The sequence below is a fragment of the Peromyscus eremicus genome, chromosome 1 (assembly GCF_949786415.1).
Source record: "Peromyscus eremicus chromosome 1, PerEre_H2_v1, whole genome shotgun sequence".
In the NCBI taxonomy this organism is placed as follows: domain Eukaryota; kingdom Metazoa; phylum Chordata; class Mammalia; order Rodentia; family Cricetidae; genus Peromyscus; species Peromyscus eremicus.
The window spans coordinates 96,990,991-97,008,704 of record NC_081416.1 but is presented as its reverse complement, the minus strand read 5'-3'; the positions used below and the strand labels follow the sequence as shown (position 1 = coordinate 97,008,704).

General features: G+C 34.5%; 2 protein-coding genes across 2 annotated transcripts; both read left to right on the top strand.

Moving 5' to 3' along the window:
* Window positions 1–4,252: 4,252 nt before the first annotated feature.
* On the top strand, window positions 4,253–5,200 carry LOC131901523 (olfactory receptor 51L1). The gene has a single exon (XM_059252636.1). It carries the CDS (start codon window positions 4,253–4,255, stop codon window positions 5,198–5,200), a length of 948 nt encoding a protein of 315 aa, XP_059108619.1.
* A 6,353-nt stretch (window positions 5,201–11,553) lies between these two features.
* LOC131901510 (olfactory receptor 51G2-like) lies at window positions 11,554–12,495 on the top strand. Its single transcript, XM_059252631.1, has one exon. The coding sequence runs from the start codon at window positions 11,554–11,556 to the stop codon at window positions 12,493–12,495; it is 942 nt and encodes a 313-aa protein (XP_059108614.1).
* Window positions 12,496–17,714: the final 5,219 nt, after the last annotated feature.

Below are 17,714 nucleotides of genomic sequence, written 5' to 3'. Positions count from 1 at the left end.
TAGACTGTTTTGTTATGTGTATCTTCGTTCTTAATCACAGCTTGAGGTCCAAGAATTCTTCTACAAGGTTTTATCTTCTAGATATGATGTAAAGCTACTTTGTGAAATATCAAAAATATGTCTGCTTGAACAAGACCTGAATAGTGATCAACACCAGTTGACATGCCAGTGTGTCTGGAGGTGATCTCATAAGACCCCATTTCCAGATGAAGAGTGATAGGCAATGATGACTGCTGAGATTGGGAGAAATAGTCTTCCTCAAGGATGACCTTCCTAATTCTTTATCTAATACCAAGTGGTCATCCCTAAAAACATATAAAAATGCACATACAAGCTAGACTAAATGAACTCAAAAGGGTGTATTCATTCATTCATTTTTTGCATACAAATGTATATATATATATATACATATCAGTAATAAAGGAAAAGAGATAAAAATTGTGAAAGAATGAGGGCATGGGAAGGGTTGGAGGAAGGAAGGAGCTGGAAGAGGAAAATGATGAAATTATATTTTAATTAAAAAAAATTTTAAAATATAATTTAAAAGTTAAAAAGTAAACATAAGGAACTCACTTTCTTAAGCTTATTTGAAAAATAGAAAAGAAAACTATTGCATGTGAAGGAAGGACTTGGGACCATAGATGGCAGCAGGGATGCATTCAAGGACTGCAGTTCTGTGCTTTAACCAAACTGATGAACAAATGCTGCATGCATCATTTCCCTTCTGGGGATCTAGCAGATTTTAAAAAATAATCCCTAGTGTTCTACCCCAGGAGAGATGAGGAGTATTTATAGAGATAGAGAAATAACTAAAGCTTCAAGTCTTCCAGAATTAAAGGACATCTGTAATTGGTACAGATTGAACTCTTCTCAGGTGGGGGATAAAAACCAAAGAAAGCAAGAGCTAAAATAGAAATAAAAATAATAATAATGAGGAGACAAAGGTAAAGAAGAAATAGAAACATAGACTTACAAGCTGAAAAGACATAAATCTAGATAAAGACTCAAATAGAAATAGCAATAGGAAACAGAACCGAGACGATTAGGACAGTCAAAGTGTAAATGAACAGGGACAATGGAAAAGGCAGACACAGAAGTAGAAACATAAAGACTATATAACTATCTAGTCAGAAAGAAATAAACGCAATGGTTAGTTATTTGGGAAATGGGCTAATGGTGGCTTACTAATGTGTCCTAATGATGCAGTTGTCTTATTCACAAACCTCAGGTAAGTTTTTATTTTTCATTACAAATAAATAGTGGATGGATTTTTAGTATTTTATATATTAACACTAAAGTGTTAATATATAAAATAACACTTTAGTATTATTTATTTAATTAACACTTTAGTATTTTATATATTACACTTCTAGAGACAAAGATAATTATAAAGTAAATGTATAATTTAGGCAGTGTTGTCAATTTGTGGACAGTTGTGGAATGAGCGACACATCATAATGTCCCTCTCTATTTATTTCAGCAATTTTAGACAGACTTGCCATTGAAAAATGATTATCAAAGATTACAGTTATGATGACTGGAAGACTACAAAAATCATCTTGTCCTCAGTAGTTTTCCCTTAATTATGCAATGAGGTTAGTATGTGATATGAGTCTTTTCCCTTTGCCTCTATCACGAACAGTGGTCATTATTCCTAGTGGCTTGGTATCATTTCTCAATCTCAATGTAATTAAATTGTACCCATATAAATATCTTTGCTAAGGTAGTCTTATAGAGTTTCTTTAAGAATATTTAAGGTAATCCTATAATAAGCTTATAAGAAGTATATAAGTAAGAAGTATAAATAAGTATATGATGATACGTTATATGTGAGTTTGTAAAAAAAAAGTGTAAATGTTGATTGTGAGTCTATGCTTAATGTATATGCTTTTTACTCTTCACTAGAACTATTAGACTCTTAGATATAAAAAAAAATTGTAACCATACTCCAAAATGAACCAAAGCAATGACTTACAAATAGAATAAAATGATTCTAGAAAGGGCAACAATAGGGGGATCAAGGCACTAATGAAAGGCATGATGGATGGATGGATAATAAATCAAAACTATACACACGGAGTACAACACCATCAATACAGAGAGCCAAGGATATTAAATGAGAAGAAATAAGTCAAAGGGTAAAACTTGCATAAGAATAGAAATCTAATAGACATCATAAGAACTATAACAAATAATGTACATATTTGTACCAATTTGGTGGGAGAATAGATCTTAGATATTCTTATCATTCACATATACACCCAAAAGTCATCATCTGTGGAAGGTTATAGGATAATTTTCTTGACTCTACTAATCATATATATATATATATATATACATACATATATATATGTATATGTGTATATAATATGCATTGTGCTTCATGCTTTGCATACATGCCCCAGAAAAATTAAAAGTATAAAGAATGATATTACTGTCTGTTATATTCTTCAGTTCAGTATACAGACACATCCAAAACTAAAATTTTCAAACACTGAAATTAGCAAAACGTGACTAAAAGCAGGAGCAAGACAACTACAAAATCATAATCTACCTTATTTCTAGAAATGTCTGAAAGTTAAAGAAAATGTAATTTTTATTTAGGTTGAAAGAATTTGCATAGAATTGTGTTTTGGCATGGAATCAGAGAAATTTCCCCATTGTGTCTAAAACACTAGCTGTATGAGTGTGTGTGTGTGTGTACATGTATATCTGTGTGTGCAAGCACATTTGTATATTTGTTGTTGTGTGCTACATATGTTGATGCTTATGTCTAGGTTGTTTACATGAACTCAGTTGTAAAACAGAGAAGACAACAAAACTTTCTGAGTGAGGAAAAGAATAAAGTCAGAGATTTCAGTAGACATTTCATTGTAGATATATAAAAGTAACTGTTCTTCTAGGCAGGTGAGCAGATTGCTTTATTTAAGCCCACAGGCCCAGTTAAAGTGCAATTTCACTGCTCAGGGCTGGATTGGAGAAGCAGGGCTGATTCTAACACAGAGGAAGAGGGAAAACTTGACTTTGGAGAAACTAGAGAAATTCTCATCATGTGAGAATCTGGCTAGATTGTAACTTAAATCCTTTTTTGAGGTACAAATTACATGACCTCAGTCTTTTGTTGTCACATGATAGATTGTAGAGGAGAAATTAAAAATAAATATGAACTTTTAATGAAGTGTAATCAGATAAACATAATTAAATATAACCAGGATAATAAAGCATCACTGCTGGACAGTTGGAGTTCCATTGTAGAATGAGAAAGCTTAATTTGGAACAGTTTTCCCATTATGCCAGGGCTGATTTACCAGACTCAGAGGTAGGATTTATAAGGAGAAATGACAGAGAACCTGAGCTGCTGCGGCATTTCAGGGCTTCCTGTGTGTTCACAGTAGGTGCAAATGCATTACTTAATATTTGTATTGACTGTTCTGTTAAAAGTTATAAGCAATATTCTAAAAGATAAAACAGTAAATCAAGAAATCCTAAGAGCCGAACAGTGTAGTTTATGGTAGGCTGCTTTCCTAGCACATGCAAATTCCCAGGTTTGATCTTTACAGACTCTCTCCTTCTCTCTGACTCTTTTTTCTTTCTCTCAGTCTCTGTTCCCTCTCTTTTGTCTCCCCTCCCCCCATTCTCAATGAATAACAGCAAAGAGACAGATCTCTTTTACTCTTTTAAGGAATAAGAAACAATGATGTTAAATACATTACTTTTATATTTTGTGAGAGAACATACAGAAAGCCACCATTAGAAGGACTTATAGGTTCATACTGCTATGTGAAACAAAGATTAATTTGAAGAGAACTGTGCTACAGTTATGGGGCAATTCAGTTGTCTTTCCTGGTTGTGGACTGACAACTTACTCAAGTGCATTTCTGAGGAAGTTTTGAAAATCTTTATGCTTTTACTCTAAATTTTCCCTGTTTCCATCTTTACAATATAGAGTAAAACTTTCTTTCTGTATTTTTATGTGTCATATATATATTTTTTCCAATGTTCTCAATGAAGATCTGTCAAGTTTTTTGTCAGAGGTGACTCTATTTATGGGGCACACACTATTGATGTTTTATAATTTCAGTAAATATTTTATTACATAATATCCACCTGCAATTTCTTCTTTCTTCCAAAGTGAACGTAGAGAATATATATTTTTTTTCCTGGTGGCATGGTTTGTACTGATAAAAATTTGACTGAGCAATAAAGAAGAATATGAGAAGACATTTGGCTTTCAAGTCTCTTGATGTTCATTATGCTTGCCTGGAACAGCAGTGATGTTACTGAGCCCACGTTTATCCTGAAGGGTTTTCCTGGGCTGGAGTATGCCCATTTTTGGCTCTCAGTGCCTTTTTGCCTTGCATATTTGGTAGCATTCATTGGTAATGTAACCATTCTTTCTGTTATTTGGATAGAGCCCTCACTCCATCAGCCCATGTACTACTTCTTGTCCATCTTGGCTCTCACAGACCTAGGTATGTCCATGTCTACCCTTCCCACAATGCTTACTGTGCTGTGGTTGGATGTTCGGGAGATCCACGGAAGTGCTTGCTATGCTCAGTTATTCTTCATCCACACATTCACGTTTCTGGAGTCCTCAGTGCTTCTGGCGATGGCCTTTGACCGTTTTGTTGCAATCTGCCGACCATTGCACTATTCTACCATCCTCACCAACAGTGTGATTGGCAAGATTGGTATGGCCTGCTTGCTACGAAGCATGGGAGTTGTTTTGCCCACACCTTTGCTACTGAGACGCTATCACTATTGCCGCATCAATGCCCTCTCCCATGCCTTCTGCTTACACCAAGATGTTCTAAGGTTGTCCTGTTCCAATGCCAGAATCAACAGCGTCTATGGACTGTGTGTAGTTATTGCTACACTAGGTGTGGATTCAGTCTGCATACTCATTTCTTATGCTCTTATTCTGAATGCAGTACTGAGTATTGCATCCCGTGAAGAGCGACTAAAGGCACTGAACACCTGTGTTTCCCATATCTGTGTGGTGCTCATCTTCTTTGTACCAGTTATTGGGGTGTCAATGGTCCATCGCTTTGGAAAACATCTCTCTCCCATAGTACACATTCTCATGGCTGACATCTACCTGCTTCTTCCCCCAGTGCTCAACCCAGTTGTCTACAGTGTGAGGACAAAACAGATTCGTCTAGGAATTCTCCGCAAGTTTAGATTAAGTAGAAGGTTTTAAGTAACTGTATCCTCTGATTTCTGCCCTGGGATTTATTAGGAAAGTTGTTTGTTTTATTACATGGAAAGTATATGCTATAGTTCTTGGGTCATAATCTGGCTAAATTACTAATTATTTTACTTCCTAAATATGCAGTCTCAATTAATTTGAAATCAATATATCACTTAGGTTTTCACAGCCAAATTGTGATGATTACTATGTCCTTTTCTGTACCTAAGATCATTTTGAGATTAATAATAGAAAACACAATGTAATGGGAATTCAGATTTTAAAAAACTATATACATTTTTTAAATGATAAAATTATTATAGTAGCTTTCCTTATGAAAAATAGCTGTTTACAATAGTTAACAATGATAAAAAAATTGAGAAATCAATACCATTTGACAATAGTCTTTTTTTCTTTTTACAAGTCTGTATGGGTCTTTAGTGTGTTTTCAAATACTTTATTACAGATGCTTGATTCCTTTTCCATCTTCCCTAGGATAACTTTCATGGACAATATTTGATTATTTCACATATATTTACTTTTCTATCAGTTGAATTGTGCCAATTTTGGGCATGGAACCATAACCACCCATTAACAGAACATTATGTGTTTGGTCTATCCCAATTCATAATCACAAATGTAAATTTTAGCTCTAATTTCACAATCCAAGTCAAATGTATGGGGACAAATGAAATATGTACTGTGGTAGCTATTGCTTTAAATACTGTGGCTATGTAAACAACAATATACATGACCTGAAGGGTAGAAGAGAACTAGGGTTGTAAAGTGTTTGCTGTGTGAGCATAAGGAATTGAGTTCAGATCCTTGGCATGGCCACACATGCCTATAACTCCATCACAGCAGGGGAAAGATAGGTAGAATGAGGTTGGGATTGTAGGTCAAACAGACTGTCTCAAATAAAAATAATAAATAAACAAGTGTAATAACATTTTCTAAATTCTTAATTTTAAATATATATATATATATTATATATATATATATGTTTTATTTTAGTGCACTTTAAGAAATATCTGCCTTGTTATGTCATTTGGGGTCCAATTTGGAGACAGCAACTACATAGTAATTTTTGTAGAGTTAGGAAATATTTTTATGTGTCTTAACCATTAACCTTTCAGATATTACGTGTAAGGGGGATAAAGATACGTCTAAATAGTAAATTAGCTTTAAAGGAGAATGACTATCCAAAGAAGGATAAATTATAGCTTAGATTCCATTGAAGTATGAATAGTTTCTGCCCACTCTACACAACAAAACCAAAAACAAACAAACAAAAAACCAGTCCTGCAGGGAATAAATGATCCACTTTTTGTAACTCAGAACTGCCTTTAGGACCTGACCCCTTTTATAGTGGGAGGATGGATAGGGAAAGACACAACTTTGACCAGTAAGTCAGAGATGTGCCCTCTAGTGTGCAGAGCAAATACAGTTGAGAAACCCAGTACAATAATGACATCCAGAGTCAAAAGAGCCGAGCCGGAAGCCTAAGGTTGAAATTAAGGGAGGAGTGACACTGAGTATCTGCTCCACCTGTGTCTGGTTTCTGTATAGTAGAAGCAAGACTAGGGCAGAAGTCCAGAAGTGTTTCTCCTACTCTGTCTCGTCAGCATTCTCTATTGGCCAAGCTTTGCATCATGACGCTGGCAAAGGAAAAATTGTTCACTGGATTCAGTGTGGGCTGTAGAGGATATGTTTGAAATATATCAGTGGGAAGCTTGTATGCTTAATTCTGCAGGTGTTCATACTCTTCTACGTGGTTTTTGAAAATTTTATGGCCTACTTCTCATATTTGGGTATAAAAATATGTAAAATTTACTTTTGTGCATGGTGAGATAAGATCAAGGCTTAGTTTATATAACTGGATAGTTCACTAAGAACTAACTATTTAATTAAGCATTAATCTAGAAGCTCAGTGATGTGTCATGCAATGTAAGTATACCTCTGTATGTTGGTCTAATATTGGTCTCTCTGTACTGCTTCAATGTATGTTTTTCTTTATTTGCTTGATTAACATTGCTATAGGTAGTACCAACTTATCAATTCAGCACTATTTCAACTTCAAATATTTGTAACTATTTATTTTGTATTTGTGTTTTCCGTGAGTTTTTTTTTTTTTATAAATTTTGAACTTGGAGTGATTAACTGTTCTTATAATATTACAACATCTAATCTGTAAACATAATATGTCTCTTGATTCTATAAATAATCTTATATTTATGTCAATAAAATTTAAAGTTATAAGTGTAAATGTCTGGCTAATCCTTTATCAGTTTCTCTTTCCTCTGTACTTTTGATGCTAGAATACACAATGTAGCCGAGGCTTCATTTTTTTTCTTACTGCCACTAAGAAATGGATTTAGATATAAAACTTGTATGTTCTTAATACTGATGTATTAATGTACTAGTTTTGCTGACTTTTCATTAAGATTTTTTCATTTACAAATAGTTCATTAATTCCCTATGAATAATAATAAAGTTTTTTTTATTTCTGTGTTTTTCTTTCTTTTTCTCATCTATTTATATTGAAAATATAAAATAATAACACTGCACATATTTTAGGGCTGAACATAGCTAATATTATCATCTTTTTATCTATGGGGAAGATTGTCTTACTATTATATTTTCCAAGTAAGATTGATGTTTATTATAGCCTTTTTTGGTACTAAATAAAGAAAATTATCTTGAATTTTGAGTTTAATATATTAACATTAAATTTAGCAAAATATCTTTCTCAATTTATATTATAAAATGATCCTCTCCTTTTAAGGTAATAGTAAGTTCCTTTGAATTTAAGATAGAAACAGTTTTGATGACTGAATCAAATACAAAAGAAGCAGGAGCAGTGTGTGTGTGTGTGTGTGTGTGTGTGTGTGTGTGTGTGTATGTATGTATGTGTTTAATAGATTATATTCATAATGATTAGGTTAAAATTAATAATAATTTCATTGAGTCTAATGGTATTACAAGTTTAGTTTTTGTGTGTTATGCTCTTCTAGCTTTGGATATCAGGTTATGATTGCTTCACAGAAATCACTAAGAAATAAGCTCATTTTATATTCCTCCGTCGAGTATTTGAAATATTGAATTAAACATGATATTTAGGACTAGACTTTTTTCACAATATTATTAAATAGGGTTTCAAGAAAGGCATTATGAAGCCCATTGTTTTTCTCCATCAAACAATCTGTCAGGCACTCCTGAATTGTTTCTAAATCTAAGAGACTAGGTTGACATGCCCACCATCTGCCCTTGAGGAGGATAAATAGCTTTGGTATCAATTATTTTCCTCAGAGCTTTTATTCAGAAAAAATGTGCTAGAGGGAGTGTACTAGTCAGGAGGGACAAGAATGTCAGCATCCTTAATACACAAGTGACTGACTAGATATAGTCAAATATGTCCAAGGCACGAAATACCTCGTGTAGGCTCTAGAGTCACAGAAGGCATTGAACCTTGCCTCGAGGCACCTGCATTTCCATAAAGATCTGTATGTCTTAGGACACACTGTGTGTCTTATTCTTCTCTTATTCCAATCTTCAGTAGCTTTTGATACCTACAGAGAATCCCTCAGACTGACAGACTAGAAACTCAGACAGTCTGAGTCAAGGTGAATGCCTGTTTGACTTAAGGACTCAGGTGTGCCTGGGCAAAGACTTTGAGGTAAGAATAGTGGGTACAAGATTGATACATTATATACGTACAGGTTTCAGTACATGGAAAGGAAGTTGAGGCTTTCTGCTGATCTTATATTATGTGAAATCACTGCTCTGGAACAGGTGAAAGGGATAAAATAGCTACTATCGCACCCTGCTAGACTGTTATCCTAGAAAACTACTAAAAACAACCGCAGGGCAAGAGAATGTAGTTTCTATGATTGGAATTCAGTACTGACATCACTGTTGTCCATAAATATTATTGTCTAAAACTAAGTAAAGACTAAAATGTCAAAATGGGTGAAGTGGGGGGTACAGATGATGCTTTGAATACCTCTTCTATCTCATTCCACATAAATCATGAGTCCTTAATTCTACTTGACCCTGCCTGGAGCTACTGGTCACAGCATCTTTGAGTCAGTGTCTGTGTCTGCCACATTTAAGATTAACATTTATCCCTCATCTTGATCAATATTTTTCTTTACTTGAGATCAAACTATCCAAATACCAGATGCTCTGTGGGCATTTTATATATTTTTCTCAAAAATCTTAAATATTAACAAAGTGGTATATCTACTACTTTATTTTTATGTTCAAAGATGGTTAGTCATCTGTCTAAAATTGTTTGAAGTAGTAGATTACAGTTGCCGTATGACTTTTTCTGACTTTAGAAGAGCAGCCACTGAAAGCAGATGCTCATGTCTATAACCAATAGTGAGACAATACTGAATCCTCTAAATCAAAAACATTTCTAAGGATTAAGAGAGTCACCCAAGAGATGAACCTTGGCATGCCTCCCTGAGAAAGAGACTAAAGACAACTGGAACTATTGAGGGTGGGTACAAGGAAGAAAGAAAATAATTATGGGTGCCAAAGGGATTCTTCTTATCACTCAGTGGTAAAGGAGATCAGAATTCTATGACATCAAACCAAGGGAAGTGAAGGAATGAATAAAAATCAGTATCTCCCAATATGAGATATTACTATAGCATGTATGTCACTTTATAAATATAATATGGAGATAAATTATTCTATTTTCTTTATTTTTCTATCTTATAAGGATATTACAATAACTGTGAAAAATTCCTGTTACCTCTGTAGAGCATTATCTAATCAGTTATGTTATAATTAAACTAGCCAGAGAAAATTGCAACGTGATTGCATTGATGGAGGAGGATGGCTTAGTAAATGGGGCATAGGAATTTTGAAAAGTTTGACCATGCTTGGGCCTAGCACGTCCAGTTTGTGGATGACAGCTTGGTGCTCAGGCAGCTCTCAACTCTTCTTGCAACTGGACATTGCCTTCCTATGTTGCTTTCTCTTCCTGTTCATCTGTGATGGGTTTTTCCATCCTTTCTTTACAAGGCTTTACAAAGTTGTCACAGTACAGCAAATTCCTCTCAACACATACATCTCATGCTTATCACACCTTAACTGGATTTATCTTACTTGTTTACCAAGTTTCTATGCAGGTCTTTTATTCTGTTTTAACAAATGGCTAATTTCAATAAAATAAGTCAGTTGTTCTATATTTCTAAACATCATGATGATCTGTACCATCCATTTTCATTTTCTCTGTCTGTAACTTTACAACTCTATATCCCTCACAATACTCACTAATAGAAGTTACTTTTACCCACAGTTTTATTATAATAATAACTTGCTAAAGGCTTCTTCTGCCTTTTTCCTGAAAAATTTTAGATTTTTAACACTGACTCTATGTTGATACCAATATAAATCAAGCTAATTACATATTTATCAAGTTCTATAAGAGTCAGTAAGAGTAACCTCACAAGTTGTGTTTTTTATTTCTTATCCATTTTGTTTTAATTTAGCTACATCACCCATCTGAAGATCCACTCTGTACCTATAGCATTTGCTTACACTTTAACACAATATTCTCCCCTTATCCACAGTTCTGACTTCTGCCATTTTGTTATTTTCCATCAATCTTTGCCTAAAAATAATAAATAAAAATTTTTAGAAAAACATAATTTGCATTAAATAACATTTATCACAAGTTTTTAAAGTGTTCTATTTAATTGTTAGTCATTATTAATCTATTATGCCTAATTTATGAATTACATTTAACAATAGTGGTATATATGTAGGAAAAAAAACAGTACATGTAATGATGGGTCCTTGCATAGTGTTTGGCATGCCTACTAGCCTAGAAAGGTACTTCCTGGGCATAAGGAGATCTATGCTCCATTAGTTCCTCATTAACATGCATGAGTACCAATGAGTTCAAGAAATATTTAACAGCCCTTTGATTCCATGTAACATATCTATCATTTGGGATCTAATTCAAGAATCACCTTCAATAAATTTTTTGTGAGCTCGTTGGTTAAACTTAGTACCCTCTCTGTTTAGATAGCACCTTGTGTTTTAAAAATTATGTTTGAAGAGATAAGCTAACATTTAATTTAGCTCCTATTCACAAGCTTGTAAATATATAAGACATTTATTATAGACTCTTCTATTTTAGCACTAAACAATTTCCTTTATTATGTTCTTAATAAATATGCAATGAAATAAAAGAATTAATTGGTTAATTAACAAATACAGGTGGCAATTATACATAATGAGCAGAAGGGAAATTAAATCTCAGCTTTGTTCATTATTAGAGTTGACATTGACTCTAATTTTCCATGTTCTTAATTCCCATTTCAGATTTAGGGGCCGTTATCAGCACAATGTCTGTCATCAATGATTCCACTCTGTACCCTCGATTCCTTCTGACTGGTTTCCCAGGCCTTGAAACCAGATATGGCTTGATTTCCATCCCTATATTCTTGGTTTATGCCACTTCTATTGCAGGAAACATTACCATCCTGTTCATTATCAGAACGGAGTCTTCCCTCCATCAGCCAATGTACTACTTTTTATCTATGCTGGCACTCACTGACCTGGGCCTCTCTACTACAACCTTACCTACCATGTTCAGTGTGTTTTGGTTCCAAGCCCGGGAAATCCCTTTCAATGCTTGTCTCATCCAAATGTACTTCATTCATGTTTTCTCAATTATTGAGTCAGCTGTGCTGTTGGCCATGGCCTTTGACCGCTTTGTAGCAATACGAGAACCTCTGCGCTATGCAGCTATTCTAACCAACAGTGTCATTGTTGGAATTGGCTTGGCAATTGCTGGAAGAGCCTTAGCCCTGGTCTTTCCAGCCTCCTTCCTCTTGAAAAGGCTTCAATATAGGGTTATCAATATACTCTCCTACCCCTTCTGCCTGCACCAGGACCTCATAAAGACAACTGTATCCAGCCGCTGGGTCAGCAGCATCTATGGCCTCATGGTGGTCATCTTCTCCATGGGACTGGATTCTTTGCTTCTCCTCCTTTCCTATATTCTCATCCTGGGCACTGTGTTGAGTATAGCCTCGAAAGCAGAGAGGATAAAAGCCCTCAACACTTGCATTTCCCACATCTGTGCTGTACTCACTTTCTATACACCAATGATTGGGCTGTCTATGATCCGTCGCTATGGGCAGAATGCTTCCCCTATTGTCCATGTGCTCATGGCCAATGTATACCTGTTGGTTCCTCCTCTCATGAACCCTATTGTCTACAGTGTGAAGACCAAGCAAATTCGTGACAGAATCCTGAGGAAATTAAAGAAACATAAAGTTTAGGAAAAGGGACTAGAAAACATTTTTTTTGGTATTCCATTTATTATACATAGTATTTCTTATTTATGCAAATGTTTAAATGTAAATGTTGTTAATAATATTTCACCCTTAAGATACTGCATCCAAACCTCAATGACAAAACATCTTTGTCTTTTTAACATAGAGAATTAAAATTTGGCTTCATTTACTTTTTTTTTTTTTTTTTTTTTTTTTTTGGCTTTTCAAGACAGGGTTTCTCTGTGTAGCTTTGCGCCTTTCCTGGAACTCGCTTTGGAGACCAGGCTGGCCTCGAACTCACAGAGATCTGCCTGCCTCTGCCTCCCGAGTGCTGGGATTAAAGGCATGCGCCACCACTGCCCGGCTTACTTTTAAAATGAAAGTCCTCAAAATTTCTGAAGATATCCAGATTTCAAGACAACTCTTACATAAGCCCTAAAATTTAGATCATCAACTTTGGCCCATATTAATTTCCTTAGTACAAAAATATTTTGCAATATATTTGGGTTCTGTTAAATCTAGAAAAAAATATTTTCAATAGGAAGTGGATGTTACTAAAAGAAAATGATGAGTTCGTGAAATGTAGCACATTTTCTGAAGTATAAGCATAAGTAACTTTGAGACAAATCAGTGGACCTGATTTGGGTGATTCTCAAATTATCTAGGAATACTGATGTTTCTAAATCTATTACCTTAAAGCTGTTTTTCTGTTTGGTCTATGATCACTACAAGATCCAGATTTTTGGTTTTTTTTTTTTCCACGTTTCTCACAATATTTCTCAGCTATATGCAACAGGCATTGGTCATTCTGTCTTAAAATGTGTTCTCTAAGACTTAAGCAGGGAGAGATAAATTTTTTTAGTAGTCACATATTTCTGCCTTAATTGTCCTAACCTCTTTCTGGTTTTCCACTGGTGCACTAACCTAGAATGCTCAAGCTATTTTAATTTCATTATTTGAGAATATCATGTATGCATATGTTTCAGGTACATTTTCTTCAACTTCACTTATGGGATTTATGGACATACAAATTTTAAACAATAAGAATTTCTACAGTATGGTACTAAAAAGGCTTTTTTTGGAACTGATTTGAACAATTGAAGTATCTATTTTCTATTTACTTACTCATTTTAATAAAAATAGATTCTTTTCTCATATGATACATCCCAACCAGTTTCCCCTCCCTCCACTCTTCCTAGCTCTGCACACCTCACCTCTCCTCCAGAATCATCCCTGCCATTTCCTCTTCAGAAATGAGCATACCCCCAAAAGACAACAGCCAAGCAGGACAAAATATATACAATAAGGCAAGGTGAAAGTCCTCATATTAATACTGAACAAGGCAACCCAATAGGAGAAAAAAAAAGAGTCTTAAGAGCAAGCAAAAATGTCAGACATATACCCACTGTTAGAAGTCTCACAAAAACACCAAGCTAACAGCCAAAACATATTCTCAGAGGACCTGGTGCAAACCCATGCAGGTCCCATGCTTTAAATCACATAGTATACAGAATATCTTTAAAGAATTATGCTTACTCGATTGTTTATTTTCTTCATCTTCCATTATAAAGTTAATTTTTTTGTCATCTTATTTACATACATCTCCAAGATTCCATTGAAATTGGTCTCTATGATATTTATTGTCATCTATTTGTTACTAAGTCACATATTGACTCAACTTCTATTTCCATAGATATTAACTACACACTGCCTCACCTAAGAATCAGGGAACCTTGTGGAAGAAGGGTAGAAAAAGTGTAAGAGCCAGAAGATGATGGAATATGCTGTCGTACTGTGTTTTCTAGCAATACCAGAAGTATAGTCATAAAATCTCACAAAAATGACTACCCAATCATGACCTGAACAAGGATGATACCAATGAACATGTTAAAGTGGATGAGGCAAAGTCCATGAAGCTTCAACTCTACACAAAGAACTACAGGCAACTGAAAAAAGCTGGGAGTTGGGTGGGTGGGTGGGTTAGTCCTCTCCAGAGATAGCACATCAATTGGTTGTTCAGTGCCAAATGGTCAGCTCTGAAAACATACATGAAAGTAACGATATATGGACTCAACAGGCTATATTTAGGAATACATAAGTATATGCAAAAGTAAATATATGCACGCAATAACAGTTAATGAAAAAGAGGCCATGGATTTGAAGGAGTTGAAAAGGGTATATGGGAGGGTCTAGAGGGAGGAAAGGGAGGGGAGAAACATAATTAAATTATAATCTCAAACAAACAAACAAACCAAAAACCTCAAAATAATAGAAAAATCCTATAAATAAAACAATAAAACCAACTTTAACTTTAGACTTACAGAAAAAAATTAAATTCTATACAGTTCCCAGATATATAGCACCCAGTTACTCATATTATTAATATCTTGCATTAGTATAGTATGTTTATTACTATTTAGTGAACCACTATTGATACTTCATTAACCAAGCTATGCATTCTTTTCCTATTTTCTTAGATCCTATCATTTTCTATTCCTCCCAGATATCAGCCAGAGTATCACAGGACATCAGTCAGAGTTGCTCTTAGGTTCCTTTGAATCATACAATTTTCTTAGGACCCTTTTCCTTCTACTGGTTTGCCTCACCCAGCCTTGATATGAGAGTTTGTGCCTAGTCTTATTGTACCTTATTATACCATGTTAGATTGATATTTCTACGAGGCCTGCTTTGTTTCTGAAGGGAAACAAAAGAGAAGTGGAGGGGGTGGATTGCAGTCAGGATATATTGCATGAGAGAAGAATGAATAAAGAAAAGAATTTCACTGTTAAAGTCTTGACAGTTTGTAAAATATCCCTCTAATAGAATTTTTCTAATAATTTTTACACGGTTAGAAAAGAAATGTGTTTAGTGGAGGAAGACCATGATGGCAGAATTCTACTTTCAATGTGTAATATTGACCGAACATATTTGAATCTTTAATTACCACAGTTGATGCTCTATTTGTTCATGTGACTTGGGTAGCATTTCTCATATTCCTCCTCTAGAAAGATTCTCCTCCCCTTCCTTATGCTCCCCTCCCCTCTCTTTTTCTTCCCTCCTGTCTCTTCTCTTGTTTTACTTTCTTTTAAAGTTTTTCTTTCCAAAATGTAAGAAACTCTGATGTATAGCGCTTACCTAACATGTGGGAGGCCTTGAGTTTGACTAAGCCCCATAAATAAAATGAAATAATAATATCCCTTTTTCTTCACTGTATTTTTCTATTATAAAGTCATTATGCACAGCTTACGTGGAAGGAGTGGGTAGCTACCTGTCCCCTCATTGACAGCAGAAAGCTTTCTACATAGTCTTTTAAAACCTTGCATCTGAGCTATGTCTCTTTCCCTTTCATTTATTCAGTAACTATTGATGTTAATATATAGTTAGAGACATATCTTTTTTGGTAAATTATATTTCTGTGCATATCAGGATGATCTCAAACTCATGATTTCCCTACCTCAGGCTTTCTTGCTTGGGACTATAGGTATGGGCTACCATACCAACTTTTTTCATATTTGAAAGTATAGTTAGATACATTTGACTTGACTTGATTTTTTTCTTGATTTTGCCAAAAGGAACTCTTCTTAGATAATAATTGTATTTTTGATATTTCCCCATAAGTGTGGAGATTTATTTGTTGGTTTATTTATGCATTTATACTTTTAAGTACAGTCTGTTTTTAATTATTTCTTTACATAAATACTATGTATTTATGTTTTATATTTATATTTATGGTTTCTAAAACTACAAAATGCTCCAGTACCATTTGGTATACCTTGTTAAAATCCTGAAATCATTCTGTTCTCCAAAACACACTTACTGTTTTCATATTTAACAACATTATTTGAATGCTGCACTTACTTCTTTCTAATAGACTATTCTTATTTATGCTCTTTGATTGACAAAGAAAAAGATTATAGTATGTCTACTAACCTACTCATATACAAATAACACATGCATATTTCTGTAGGACAAAATAATCTTTATCAACAGAAAGAAAATATGAGTTAATGCTTATGTTTCCAACTATAACTATTTGCCATCTGTCTAATTTTATTTTCTACCTTCTTCTTAAGTATAAACTCTTACTCCAGTAATGAAAAACTATTTTTATTACTATTAGCTATAAGATTGTTCAAGTCCAATATATAAATTTATAGCAATGTCACAATTATATATTGGATATGCCTTTTGTCCTTTGCATGATCTTCAAATTGTTTCCTTTAGTGTGTGCATTAACTTTCAATCTTGGAAGTGCCTCACAGAAAACAAAGTTTTAAATTTTTCCTTTTATTAAAAATAAATTTTTCTCTCACACAATATATATCCTGATTATGGTTTCTCCTCCCTCTACTCCTCTGAGTTCTCTCCCCACTTCCTCTCCCACCCTGGTACAGCCCCTTTCTATCTCTCATTAGAGAACTAACAGGCTTTAAGAAATAGTAACAAAACAATGTAAAATATAATAAGATAAAGCAAAAATTAATACATCAGAATAGAACAAAACAAACAGAAGGAAAAGAGGCCAAGAGAAAACATAGTAAGGATACCTACTGTTCATATGCTCACAAAAACACTAAACTGGAAGCCTTAATATGTGTGCAAAGGACCCGAGTGGTAAAAGAGAGAATAAAAAATACAAAGAAGAAATAAAATAAAAATAAAAATACTAAAATAGAGTTTTTAAAAGTGGAAAAGCCTTGACATGATATTATGAGACAAGGAACCTCCAAAGATGTTGTTGAGCTCATTTTTTTTTCTGATGGTCATTTGCTGCTAGGCATGTAGCCTACCCTTAAGGGTAGTTTGCTTCTCCAGTGAGACTCCCTTGGAAGAAACTAAATTTTCATTTACAAGTCGTTATCAGTTGGATTTTGCTTCTGGGTTAGGGATTGAGGCATGTGTCTACTTCTCCTTTCAGCTCTAGAACCCCAACTAGGGCAGACCCATGCAGGCCCTATACATGCTGCCTCAGTCTCTGTGAGTTCATACATGCATCTGTCTTGTTGATTAAGGGGCTTTGTTTCCTTGGTATCCTCCAACTCTTCTGGATCTTATACTCATTCAGCCTCCTCTTCTGCGCTATCCCCTCAGCCCTGAGGATAAGGATTTGATGGAGATATCCAAATGTCCAATGTCTCTCATTCTCTGCATAAAGTATGGCTGTGGGTTTCTGTATTTGTTCAAATCTGGTGGAGGAAGAAGCTTTTCTGATGATGGCTAAGCAA

What these genes read in the sequence shown, in the direction of transcription:
- LOC131901523 (XM_059252636.1), top strand. Translation starts at nt 4,253, where the DNA reads ATGCTTGCCTGGAACAGCAGTGATGTTACTGAGCCCACGTTTATCCTG.
- LOC131901510 (XM_059252631.1), top strand. Translation starts at nt 11,554, where the DNA reads ATGTCTGTCATCAATGATTCCACTCTGTACCCTCGATTCCTTCTGACT.